The following is a 14505-nucleotide window of genomic DNA, read 5'->3' on the forward strand; positions in this document are numbered from 1 at the left end:
ATAGAATTAATATCCAGATCCAGGACCTCTGGACCTTCCTTCTTTGCCTTGAGCCACCAGTAACCAATGTAGGAAGTTTAATCTACATCTTGTCAGCAACAACCAATGGTGAGGTATTGTGACCATGACTAAGTAGGGCTCTAGTGAAGGACAACTTTTTAATAATATGTGGGCTTGATTGGAAGGTGTATAAAGTTCTCTTGCCTCTCTTTCTGACTCCATAATTGAGCAGAAATGTACCCAAACCAAATCTATATTTATAATGCTCTTCAGGTTTTCAAATAGCTCTGGACGTCCCAGTTTAACTGTTACATCCTTAATTTATTTTACTTGTTTAGATTGTATTTTTCATGAAATTATACAAAGAAAAAAAGAAAATACACTGTTATTGCAGTGTGGATCACTTGAACCACTCATTGCCGGATAATAACAAAAACATTAAACCACACATAGCATCGATAGGTCAGTGATCATGAACAACGAAACAACAATAGAGGCTCATTTAACAGAAATATTTTGGCATTCCCGATCTATAGGAGCGGTCGGCTAATCCAACATAATTTTATCCATTTCAGTCAGTGAGTTCCGATGTGATAATAGATAGGAGCGGGGCGGCTGCCAAATGTTTTAAGGGCGGGAGGCAAGCAGGAGTAGGGACGCATACACATCGCTAGTCATATCACAGTACATCATATCTCTGAGCCATGCCCCAGCTTGAGGCGAAGCGGTGCCACCCAAGGTCAGGGACACCTGCCTTTTGGCCAGCACTAGCGCAATTGCGGTGAAGAATCTTATACCCTTGCTCAACAGGAGTACATGACCCAGCAGGGCCAACAAGGGTGTATGTGGTGGTTCAACTTCAACCATTTGTTCGAAATGCCCAAATACCAGCTCCCAATAGGCCAGCATCACGGGGCAATTCCATGCCAAATGTATGAATTCGGCATGCGCCATCGCACATCTCTGACAGCAACCCTACTTCGCACAGTCCAACTTTGCAAGCAGTACAGGGGTGACATAGATTCTGTGTAGGTATTTGAAGTGCAGGAGTTTATGTTTATAATTATTGGATACTAAGCGTGTCTGCTCATAACAGTAAGCTCACATTTTCTCAGTCATAGGCTGCACTAGGTCCCTCTCCCATGCTGCGCATGCTCCACTACCCACCATCAGGCCTGCGCTTGTCGGTATAGCCTGGAAATGAAATGCGCACCATTGGGCGCGGTGATTATCTTTGTTAGTAGGGAGAAGTCTGAAGGTTCCTCTGTCTCATGTGTGCAGCGCAGTGACCAGTGCCATTCTCATCCTATGCACAAGAGAGCGGACCAACGTGTTTACGTCCCAGTCCGTTGTCAAGTCTGCCAACGTACGTAATTGACCATCCCTGAACATGCTGCCCGTGTTTTGTATTTGACAGCGGGTGAGTGCCCGCTGCGTAATCATTTCAGTCATGGGTGCTAGCCATGGATTATTGAGAATCGGTAAATGTAGGGAATACACTCGCTCAGCACCCAGGTATCTGCGCAAGCGCTCCCACGCCCAACCCATGGTTTGTAAGGTATGTATCTCAACCGGCGTTCTCCTTAGCCCGCAGGGAAGGATAGTGAAAAGAGGGTAAGGGCGAGCCTGCATGTGCTCAAGCCTCAGGAACTGTAAGCAGATGGTACCAAAAGTAGGCATTATGGGCCTGCGCAGCTAGGTAGTACAGGTAGAAGTCAGGTACTCCAAATCCCCCTCTCTCAAAGGGTTGAATGAGAGTTTTCCAACCTACCCGCGCCTGCCCTCCCACCCACATCAGTCGGGTCAGCAGCCCTTTAATGGTTCTACAGAAGGAGACTGGGAGTGGAATATGTATATTAAAAAATAGGTATAGAAACCTGGGCAGCACAACTACTTTAATGATCGCAATGAGTCCTGCTACCGATAAGGGAAGTGGAATCCAGCGATCTATCTGTCCAGATAATCGAGCAATGGCCGGACCATTATTTAGCCGCCCAACCTCTGAGGCTGTGCAATGAATAATTACCCCACGGTACTTGGAGGGATCGTCGCACCAGCGCAACGGGAACTCCAGTGTGAATGGTGTAGTGGCATCTGTCAGAGGGAATAGTCCAGAGTTTTTCCAATTAATGACCAGGCCAGGAAAGATGCCAAATACACCATCTCTCTCATAATAGGAGGAAGATTTAAAGCCGGCTCACAAATGAACAAAAGGATGTCATCTGCATATAGTGATGCAAGTAAAGGGCATGGTGAAATCCTATTCCCCGCTGCAGGTGCCGCTCCTGCAGATGTCGCACCAGGGGCTCCATTGCGATGATGAAGATCAGTGGCGAGAGCGGACATCCGTGTCGGATGTCTCTTGACAAGGTGAATCTATCAGATAATACCCCATTTATATGTAGCTGTGCAAATGGACTAGTAAACAGTTGGTGGATCAGTGACCGAAAGTTTTGATGGAAGCCTAGTTTGGTCAGTGCTGCATGCAAAAAGTCCCAATCTGGGGAATCAAATGCATTTTTCAGCATCTAATAATATTGCCACGGCAGGAAGCGCAGGGTTGATCTAATTGATGACTTTACGAATAGGGGGGTGGACTCAATGTAGACCAGCGTTTTTATTTTTGCAATTTTAGACAATTAATGTTTTACTAATGCAATCGCCTGTTTTTAAAAAATTACACTGAAAATCAGAAAGACTATCTTGCTTTAAGTGTTACACAGGCATGTGTTTTTGATATTCTGTGATGAACTTAAATCCGTAAGGCATTGATCTAATGGTCATTTTTTTTTTACTTTAATTGCTTTTGCTGTTTGTTTACAAATAAGATTTTTATACAAGTTGTTGTGCTTTTAATTGCTGTGTTTGCTTTTGTGATTTTACAAGCATAAAATCGAATAAAGCTTGTTCTGATCTGATCTGATTGATGACTGCAAACAGCATAAGTAAATTCACTGAGGTGGACCTGCACAGCATTAATCCCGATTGAAAGGGGGATATAATCTGCCCAATAATGAGCGAAATACGTGTGGCCAAGACTTTAGCTAATATTTTATAATCCTGGTTTAGTAGGGACAATGGCCTATACGAGGCACAATGATCAGCCGGCTTGCCCGGTTTCAGGAGCAAAGTTACTATTGCCTTGTGTATAGTGGTGAGGAGTTCACCGGATTCTAGCGCTTCTGCATAAACCTCCAATAATTACAGGACAAGTTGCTCCTTGTACGTTTAATAAAACGTGCCAGTTAGACCATCCAGGCTAACTATGGCCCCAATAATCTCATCTGCACCAATAGGTGAAGCGAGGAACTCTTGCTGCCCTCGTTCTATCCGCACCATTGCTATTTTATTTAGATAATCTGCCAGCACTTTGCCAGTCGGTGGTGAGCACATTGTGTAGAGGCAAGGGTAATAGGACAAAAAGCTTGATTGAATGCCAGCACTATCCATGACATGCATCCCTTTTGCAGTCGGAGTTGTGTAATATATGCAGCGTGGTGCTTGGGAGTGAGTAAACGTGCCAAAGTGCGTCCCAGCCTCTCTCCCTCCCCGCATATCAGGGCGCAAGCATACTTTCCCAGGTAGGCAATTTCCCGCTGTGCCAGCTCCTGGAATTCTCCCAGTAGTTCAGCATGGTGATGGAGCGGAGAATGGTCCGCACCAGTCAACGTCCTGGTATCCAAACCTTGTAGTTCCTGCTCATTGCATCAAGCTTTGGATGAATCGTACGGAGCACCACTGCCTTTTTAGCAATGCAGATGCCCATGATGTAAATTTAAAACGCCTCCTACAGAGTGGCATAGTTAGGCACAGAGCCAGTATTTATCTGAAAAAACTCTACAATCGCATCCTGTACTTCAACCCTGAAAACGGTATCTAGAAGCGCCTCAGCAGGAAAGCGTCATGACGCGGAGGGGCGCACAACAGCGGGCAGGGCCAGGGACAGCAGCACCGGCAAGTAGTCAGATAGAGTGCCCAGCAGGTGGTACACCTCCTGTATGTTGAGGAGAAAGTCAGGGGTAACATACCATCGTTCTATACAGGACCAACTACCATGCGGTGCTGAATAAAATGAATATCCCTGAACAGCTGGGAACCGGTGCCGCCAGGCATCTGCCAGGAGATCCATGTGTATTAGTATCTGAAGCTCCCTCGCTGAACAAGATTTAGTGTTGTGTCCAGTGCCCGTGGTGTCTGACCCGGTTTGTAGTGTAAGGTTGAAATCACCACCAAATATTATAGAGTCAATTGGAATGCCTGTATTGTGAGTTTAAATGTTAGCGAAGAAGCCCAGGGCATCCATGTTAGGGGCATATACATTTATGAATAGCAGGCGCTGTGAACCAATAGATCCAGCCACCAGCAGATAGGGGCCCTCCGGGTCCTTGATCAGTCTGTGTCGTGAAAGGGAGCGATTTACGAATTAGTATACTGACTTCCTCTCATTCCTCAAAGTTCGTTTGATATCTTGAAACGTGCACCGGGCCTCCTGCACCATGGGCGTAAAGTCTGGGTAGAGCGATAAGGTCATTCCCTGATATTGCAGATTTTCCATTCCCCGTCCATTTCTCAATGCAACATCTCTATCATGGTAATTCAGCAATCGAGCAATGACGAGCCTAGGGGGCGCATAAGGAGCAGGTCTGGGGACCAGGGACCGGTGAGCCTGCTCCAACGCAAATGTAGTTGAAAAACTGTCTCTGCCAAAGAGATCTGATAACACCCGCTCCACATTAGCCTCCATGGGGCCAGTGTTGGTGGACTCCACGATCCATGCGATTTGTAGGTTATTGTGGTGCATTCGCGCTTCAAGGTCCTCCGCTTTTGCCGCTGTTGTTTCCAGAAGGCGCTCAACACGGTCTAGGCGCTTAGACATTGCGGCCTGTGCATCATCGGTATTGGAAATGTGCTGCTCAGCAGCCTCTATGCGGGTCTCATGTTGTTCAAAGCAGCCGTTATGCCATCCATCCACGTGCCCAACTCATCGAAGCACGCATCTATGGCCTTAAATCCAGCACGCAGCTCAGCCATAATGGCGCCTGCTACTGCTCAGCCATAATAGCGCCCGCTACTGCACCACCAGCAGCCGGGGGATTGGCGCGGCCAGGAAGGCTCCATTTCCAGCCGCCATCCTTGGGGTCCTGGGGCCCCAGAAGGTGAGCTGGCTTTGTTCAGGGTCACCCCGACCCATGGCTATCAATTGTATTCTGCGGTGAGGTAGGGGAACAGATCGTCTCTCCCAGTCCATAGTGCAGGACGGAATGCACAGGGGGGAGACCACTATTCCCGCCGCCCCACTGCTTGTGATTCTGGGTGTGAGTAAACGTCAGATCTTAAAAGCACCTCTCCGCTTTGCAGCGCCTCCTTACTATTCTGCTGCGAACTGCATCCAGATTAGTCATTACAGAAAAGCATGGGGTCTCACACGCACAAACCACACAGAGGGGTCTCCACAGCTATCCACCACTCATCCCAATGATGGCAGATGGTTGTTTTCCGTCACAAGCCATGCTGGACACTTCTCTTCCCTCTCTTGCACATTGAAACTATAGTAAAAGGGGGGGAGGCCCCACATCCAGGTGCTGACTCACCTCCACCTCCTGCGTCAGAATCAGGGGAGTGCTGGTACCTTGCAGCCGCTTCAGAGGAGGCCGCGGCTCCCCAGGCCAGAGTGAGTCTTGCAGATGCTCTCGGCGATCGCGGCCCGCCCCCAGGCTCGCCCGCGAACCCTGAAGTCGCGAGGCCTCCGAGGGCCAGATCAGGCCACAACCCAGAGACAGCCGCTACGTAAGCCTCGGGGCACTCTCACTGCCCCTGCAGTTCTTCCTGCATGCCTGCAGGTCATAGCCCACCAGCGCCACCCCCGGGGGTTAAGCTCTTCACGATAATGCATCTGTGTGCAGCATTAGCAGCGTGGTTGCTGTGGAGCTTCTCTGTCAAGCCACCATCTTGGTGCTCGACCAGGCCACGTCCCTCGAACCGTTACATCCTTAATATATTTGAGCCATGGTATATAAATCGCCCTATACAAAGCCATACAATCATCTATCAGTACCCAATTAAGATCTAAATCCAGGTTAATCCTGATCCTCACCTATCTCATCAAAGGAGCGAGGGCTATTAAGTCAGAAATGTGCCCCATTCCCAGTTCTTCGTGCACTTTGTATAGGAATACAGACTGTGTTACTACTAACAACAGTCTTAGGAATTTATTTTCCACTATTTTGAGATCTGAAGTATCCTTGGAGCCCCAAATATCACTACCATAGCTGGCAATGTATATACCCTTTGCTTTGTAAACTTTAATGAGAGCTTGGACTGGTTTCGCTCCCAGTCTTTTTGCAAAATCAGAGATCGCCACTGCAGCTCTTGACAGTAAATTCCTTTTAGCATTCCTTTGGGGGACCCACAAGCCGCGCTCGTCAAAAAGAACCCCCAGATAAGGAAAAGTGGACACCCTAGATATTTCTGTTCCACCTCCAAAACATTTTTTTTTACATTTGTTTTTGGGGCCCACAACCATAGCATGTTAAATCGAGCGAGTTTATGAAGGCTACAGAGGAATTGAACAGCTGATACAACCCCATTGCAGTTCTAGCTATCAGAACTGCGTCATCCTCATATAGAAGCATGGGTTCAACTGGGTTCTTGGCCGTAAGTGGGGCCCAAATCATCAATATATAAAGTAAATAAAAGTGGAGCAAAAATAGAGCCTTCTTTTACCCTCCTATCCATGTTTAAGTGGGCGGACAGGCTCACATCCTGGTTGTACTCACTGACACTGCCAGGTTCACATAAAGATCATGTAAAAAAATTTACTAAATTACGATCCACCCCAATGTTGAACAACACACAGCAAAGTTTGAATCTATTGACTCGGTCGAACGCTGATGTTAAATCTATGAAGGCCATGTGTAATGTGCCTCTCTTAACCACAGTATATTTTCCATTAATCAATTGTAAATGTAGGCATTGATCTAATGTACCTTTCCCTGGCCTGAACCCATATTGTAAGTTGGAAATAACATTGTTTTGGTTCAACCACCTAGTTAGCCTAGAGAGAATCACTCTACGCATGATTTTTACAGTTGAATCTTCTAAGGGAGATAGGCCAGTAACATATTGAATCTGATCTAGATACCTTCTTAAAAATAGGTACTTTTGTGGAGCTGGACTATAAGAGGAATAGAGACCTTAGAAACCATAGAGGAATGGAGACCTTTTCACCATGCAGCAGTAAGCACACGGGTTAAAATTGTGGCCTAAGTGAGTGGGTCGACTTTATAGAAATCTGCAGGGACTCCATCAGGACCGGGTGCTTTATTTTTGACATTGTTGAAAATGCCTCTAAGTCCTCACCCTCAGAAAAAGTAAAGACATAAAAACAGCAGGGCAAGATCTGGGTTCTGTAGCTCTCCTGATATTTTACCACAGATGCTTGAGAAGTGCAAGACCCAAATGTATTGGGCAATGGTGTAACCTATCATACTGTTACTAGACAAAACGTTGATTAATTATCTCCCAGAATTTAACACTGTCATTCAAAACATTCATCTGAAGGATGTCCTCCCATGCCCTCTCCTTAATTTCTTTCTTACAGGCTGCCAGGGCTTAATTATATATTTTCCTCCTCGCGTTTATCTCGTACCTGTCTCTGGGATTCTGCTTTAGGCCCTTCATCAAATTCTGATGGCCTTTGAACATTTGTGATTGAAGCACCTCTCCCCAACTAAATTACTTTTCCCCATGTGCCTCTAGAGATTGTTTGCAACCTGCCCGCATATCCAATCTAAGGCAATTAAAAAATCCCCATGATTAGTGGTGGCGGCATCTAAACAGGCACTGAAGTCATGTCCACATTCGGTATAGAGACTGCTAGGGGTAACTTCAGTGTTCCTAGGTCCAACTATCGAGCGATCAACAACACCTTTACCCCATTCCAACTCAATGAATAAAAGGTTATTATCGGTAAATTGGCTACATTTGGTCTCAAAGTGTTTTACATATTGGATCAGGGCAACCAATATTAAAACGTGATCAATTAATGAGTTATAGCCTCTCCCACTACTGTTTAAATAGCTTCTCCCTCTGACTCATTATTAGTATACTGTAGGTTACTATCAGCAATAATACCCTCAAGCAAATCCTCCTGTGGAAGGTGCTCAAAATGTACAGTCTCAGGACTTTCAGAACAAAAAGAATCATAGATAAAACAACCCATTAAAATAATAACCGAATAAGCTGAACTCTGTTTTTCAGCATAAAAGTCAAGAAACTATTTTAGACTTAACAAGTTCTCTGTGGTATTGGTCTTCAAAAAATAAGCTATAAAAATGTATGACCAGTAGGCTTGGGGCTTTCTTAAAATCTAACTGAGCCACCAACATGTTACTAGAACCTGTCTCAATTAAAAGGGGGTACATGATATTTCCAACAAAACTAGAGTACGTAAATCCCTGTTAGCGCTTCCAGAATTTGAGGGTATGGCAGCTTCAAAAAATGATAGGAACCCATCCATACAGAATGAATTGCCACTATCCCCGGTTTTCTGTAGGTCCATTATATGATGACCTGTTAAAGTACTAAGCCACCTTTATCTTCTCTTTCATTGGTTATGCCTGCTATATTCCAGGTGATTACTTTCAAACCAAGGCCAGGCCTAGTGGTAATCATCAGCGAGGAACAAGTCATGTCACAGTCCCTGCTTTCCCCAGCCTGGATTAGAATTGTAGGAGCAAGGTTCAGTCTATTATTAATATCCAGGCCACTCAGGGGCTGACATCTATTAGTCAAACAGATAGGCATTGTCTGTTCCCCTCTCACTGCCTCTTGGTGTACACATTGCTATGTACCCCCTCTCCTTGGACTAGGAAGGATTCTAGGGAAGAAAAAATGCCCAATAGTGGTGCTCTAAAACCCGTTGTGAGCTTGCTACCATGCACCCTATGTTGTAAAACCCTTCTGGATCACTCAGGGTGCCTAAAATTTAAAACTATTCAATCCCCCATCCTCTTTTTTTCCATTTCTCAGCCATCCCACTCTTCTTGACTATATTAAATTGGAGGCTCCCTGCTTCCGATCCAGTGTTTAGCTTTACGCATTAACTCTGGTGTTGGTTCTGCCATTGCATCTTTTATAAGGGAGGGGCGCCCACCAAGATGGCTTCTAGCAGGTGGATTCTGGTAGGAGTTGCAATCTAATGGTGCTCCCAAAGGACTTCTTCTTGTTCCCTGGAAACTTCTCCAGGCCTCTTGATGTTCCCTGTCGGGATTGACTCTAGGGCACTGAATAACTTAAGAGGAAAGTCCTTCTGCCCAGACCCCCTTAAAGTTTGTATCCGTATGCTGGAGTAATCCATAGAGGCAATCCTAGGCCCTCGAGAATCTTGCCCAGCATCTACCGGCAATGATCCAGTGGTCCTGGAATATGAGGGATGGGGTATTGTACTAGGGCAGGTTTTATAAGCCCCTAGAGCACTCTGAACACCAAAGGATAACTAACTGCCCACATCCATTCCCAGCTATCATGGATTTCAAATGATCTACTGAGCATTCTATGGCACCCAGTTTTGTCCGCAAGCCCTCAAATAAGCTAGAAAATGTATTTATAACATTGTCATATAAAGCCTTAAACAAAGGTTCCACGACAGTTTTTAGTATCAGACAGATTTACAACTGTGGAACTAACACTAAGAGAAGTTGCCATCAAATTATTGGTTACATTGTTATCCTTATGTGGGTCTGCAGGCATCACACTGGTAATACTTAGTCTTCAGGCCCATCATTTTCCTTTGTGCCCCTACGGGGGCATATCATACATATGGGGTCCGCCAGTGTGGTCGGTTTCAACTATAGTGAGCCTCTCTGAGGGGGTCCCACCACCCTGTAAGTCACTCTGCTCCAGGCTCAGGAGTATTAAGGCACCCCCTCCTTGAACCCTGGACACCCATTCTTCTCCTGAAGACCAGTGCAAACTAAACCTTTGTCTGCCCTAAGCCCCAGTGTTGCTTCTGCACTTTATTTTTCTTCAGTTAAGGCCCCCACCACTGATGTAAGGTATGAGATAATAGAGGCTCGCTTGTGTGGGACTTTGAGGTGTTGACTTTTGCTTACCCATAGTTGGTATTTGAAAGGCAAATGAAACAGGGGCAGCCCAGCCCAGCCTATTCCAGTCACTGATGGGCCCACCCTTGGCACGGTCATTGCCCAGACAGGGCCAGCACACATACTATGCTGCAGGACCTTTAACTACGCTTTATAGCACAATCAAACAGGTGCGGGCAGACTCCTGGCCCCAGTGAACACTGGAAGATATAGTCCTGGCTGCTGGTTTCTACTTGCTTTCTACAGCGCTGAAGGACCTTTCACAGTACTTGATTGCACAATCAATCAGGTGCAGATGAAGGTGTGGACATCCTTCTGGCCCCCATGAACACTGGGACATGTAGTCCCAGTTGCTGGCTTCTTGCTTTCTCCTGCACTGCAGGACCTTTCACAACACTTTATAGCACAGTCAGTCAGGTGTAGATGAAGGAGTGGGCCGCCATCTGGCCCCCATGAACACAGGGACCTAAAGTACTCTCTGCTGGCTTCTCCTTACTTTCTCCCACGCTGCAGGACCTTTCACAGCAGTTTTATAGCCCAATCAATAAGGTGCAGAGGAAGGTATGGGCTGCCTCCTAGACGTCGGGAACACTGACACACGTAGTCCTGGCTGCTGGCTTCTCCTTGCCTTCTCCCACTGAAATTGTTGATGGCTATGGAGGAAAAGAATCTCAAGTTGGTGAGATGGTCTATTTCTTTGCAAGGGTTAGACTTTATAGTGGAACACAGAGCATGATTGAGCCACAGGAATGCTCATGGACTTCCTTGCCCTGTTTTACCAATCTGACCACCTAGACTCTCCGGATTAGGAGTGGATGTGGGGCAATCTGATCTGGGAGGGGTGTCTGTTTGGTCTGAAAAGTCCCTAACATGGTGATGGAGGTCTACCCCTGCCCGGAGTGCCCCCAGCTACAATGATGTCTGGATCCCTGGTGCTGATGTTTGTTGTCATGGGTGAACACAGATCATGTCTGTGCACCATGACATAAACCTGTCTCACGGATTGTGATCTTTGTGGACATGGAGGGGCACCCAAAGCCTGAGTGCCTATGAATGGTGGACAACACGTGAGATTCTGGGTTCCATTTTGGGAGACCCAAGGCTGACAGGAGATAGAGGAATCCCACCAGGCAGACTTGTGGATTCCTGCATTCTTGTGAGCTGGTTGGAGACACACCAGAGGAAGGAGACCCAGGCTCTCTAGCACACATCAAAGAGTACTCTTTTATTCAAAGAGAGGTCAATGGAATGGGACCTGGGTACCTCTCAGGAAGGAGATGGGCTGAAAAGAGAATCATAAATAGTAGGCCAGCAGACCAGGGGTAACCTTTTGAGGCACATATTACTGTAGCGGACCTCCAGGTATGAATTTCTAGGCACTCCCAGGGCCTGTGTTGGGGTGCTATCATATTTGGAGTTGCTGCTGCTGTGAGAAACTGCTTTCAATAGGAAGGGCAGGACAGAGGAGAGGGCACTTCAAAAGTAAGCAGACCCCCAATATAAACTTTAGTGACTCAGACAAAAATCATATCTGGAAAGAGATTATAAGAAGGGAAGCTCGAGGCCCCAGAAATGGTCAACTGTCAAGCAGCCAGATGGACTGTGTGAGGAGGGAAATCTCTGCAAGACTTCTGCCTGTGAGCAGGGCTGGAGACTGTGGCCTGCCAGCCTCCCAGCTGGGTGAGGGGACATCACCCAGGGACATCCAAAACCACTTGACCCTGGAGCACCAGTGTCTACCTACTTGCCAAGAACAGAGAGCTCTGTGAGGAAGAGGAGAGAGGGAAGGAGAAACATCAAGTGGGGGAGCCTGGCGATTGGATTCCTGCTGCGATATTTGAGAAGATGGCTGCCTATGTGGTTGTTGCCTGGGTGCAGGATTAAGCCGCCAACTCCTGTAAGCTACAGCAGGGCTGCAGTGAAGATTACTGTGCCAATCGTGCCATCACAAGTGTAAGGTGTGAGTAGGCAATCCTGTATACCAGAGGGGGCAACGTGAGGAGGCCAAGGAGCACAGCCTGGTGGATCCCTTTATCGTGAAGAGAGGTCTGACTGAGGATCGGAACCAGGAACAGCTAACAATCCCCCCTTGTGGGGAAGACCAAAGGAAACTTACAGTAGCATTTAAGAAGCACTGAGAACAACCAGTATTGGCCCCTGCAGAGCTAAGTGTGTGATACTCACCGAAACAGCCACTGCAGCCGCCGCCTCATGAGAGAGACACTCGCTGAGACTTTTATAGGGACCTTGCCTGCCATATAGCGCTTCGGGCTGGAACACTTTTGCCTTTTATAATAGATTCGGAGGGAGATTCCTGAAACTCAAACTGCTAGTGGGGCCTGACCTGGATGTTGTCAGTAGTGAATGGGGAATAACCACAACTGCCATTGAGAGGTAAACGAGACTCAATGTACTGCCAGTCAACACTGGCGCCCTGCCCTTAATGGGCTGTGTGTACTATGAGTGTATGCTGTTTTACACTGGTTGTATATAAATGCTACTTTTGTCATTAAAAAGTATTTTACTGGACAGTTATTTATTGCTGGAAATGAACATATTTTGAGCTGCGAAACTGTATTCATTAACTGTATCCCACCCCCAGACAAAGTTTTGGACTGCTAGACCCATGCTACCACTGAGAGACAAGTACTGATTGGGCACTCAGCCCCAGTTGCTCAGAATCCTTAGTAGGTCAAGCCCCAGGACATAAGGAGTAAAATGCCTCATCCCCCACTGTTGGGCCGGGTAGCACCTGCTTCCCCTTGGTCTTCTGAACATGGTTCTGACACACCTGAGGAAACGAGTACTTTCCACAATGGGAACTATGGGCCTGATTTAAAATTTGGAAAACAGGTACTCCCTCCTAAACATGACTGATATCCTGTTTGCCTCATTATGACTGGATTATATCCTAAAGCCCTTGTAATAAGGCAAACAGTACCTGTTCACTAAACTCTAAATCAGTGCTTAATTTTAGCCGGTGGTTTCCGGTGCTAAAACCGGCACTTAATCATCAACACCGGTGCTTTTAATGAGCACCAATTCAGGACACATTCACATTCATTCATGGTAGCCACAGGGAAATTAAGTGATTTGCCCACAATCACAGGATGTTGAGCCGATGTCGAGACTCAAACCTGGTTCCCCAGCACCAAAGTTGGCAGCTCTGGCCATAACGCCACATCATCTCTGAAGAGTGAACCACTGGAATTCCTTGAACTACCTTATAATAAAGCTAGAACTTGTAAAAGTTGACTTTGGAAGTGTGTTATGGGAGCAACGTTCACATGTTTGAAATATCCACCCCCAAACATTAATGCAGTCACAGTGTTTTCTAAGGCACACTGATTAAAAAGCTTAAGATAGACTAGTTTTCAAATCACTTGCATAAGACAGGTAAGAAAAGTATTAACTCAGTGTGCAAGAGGCGATGTATGTGAGGCAAGTTTTTCTCTGCACATGGTAACTTTTGCTTCTGAGAAGACCAAAAACCTTATGTCATTTTACTTTAATCGCAGTGTTTCCATCTTTTATACTCATGAAGTATCGAAGAGTAAAACTACTTTAAATTCCTCCAGTCCCCAATATCACAATTAAGTCAAACTGGTTTCTAAGGTAGTAACAAAATAGGCAGCTGGGACTAGTGTACCATTTTTAGATCATCCAACTATCCAGCTGCAAGCAAGCCTTCATTCAAGGGCCTGCAGCTCTTTAAGGACTATGGAAGGTGAAGATGATTTTCCTCAGCTGTGTAACACCACCCAGTTCTCACCTAGATCCAATTTCTTACCCCAATTGTTATGGTTTTCACTCACCAACACATTTGTCATCAGACTTTAGCTCCTTCTGAGGGTGTGTTTGTTGCGTATGTTTCATACTTTGTGAAACCACAGATGCAAATACAGGAGAACCTGGACAAAAGAAATAGCACATATTATTGTGTTTAGTAATAAGTAAAAGACTAGTTGCATCGTTATAAAACATTAATATGAGTTACATTTTTCAATTCTAGAAAATCTGGACACTAACATAGAGTATCTTTAGCATATACACCAATTATAGTCCAGATATTTGGCATTGCACCAATCCAAACGTTAATACTGTAAAATCAAAGCGTAGGTATATTACAAAATTATAAGGTTTATTATATTGCCTGTTCATTTTTAACATCGCAAAGTATTTTGAGCTATCAGGCTATTGATTTACAACTCTTTATTCAGTCTTGGCAGTGCTAGAGCACAGAGTTTTATGTAGGAATGCGGTAGCCATACAGTTATGGTTGTGCACGCTGAATGTATAAGGCGTGTCCTGTAATTTAATAAGGTCGGCCATCTTTATCTCTATTTCTCTAGGCCTTTGAGCTTCCGACCCATTAAATGAGAAGGCTATCACACCCTTTAGC

At 45.9% G+C, this 14505-nt stretch overlaps 1 protein-coding gene across 1 annotated transcript in view; it reads right to left on the reverse strand.

The window, feature by feature from the left end:
• LOC144797574 (uncharacterized) overlaps nt 1–14505 on the reverse strand; it is a 510336-nt gene that overhangs the window by 107824 nt on the left and 388007 nt on the right. The window contains exon 7 of the mRNA XM_078668235.1: nt 13919–14014. Coding sequence (XP_078524361.1) covers nt 13919–14014 — 96 coding nt within the window. The remainder of the gene's footprint in view (nt 1–13918; nt 14015–14505) is intronic.

This window comes from Lissotriton helveticus, chromosome 12 (assembly GCF_964261635.1).
Source record: "Lissotriton helveticus chromosome 12, aLisHel1.1, whole genome shotgun sequence".
NCBI lineage: Eukaryota > Metazoa > Chordata > Amphibia > Caudata > Salamandridae > Lissotriton > Lissotriton helveticus.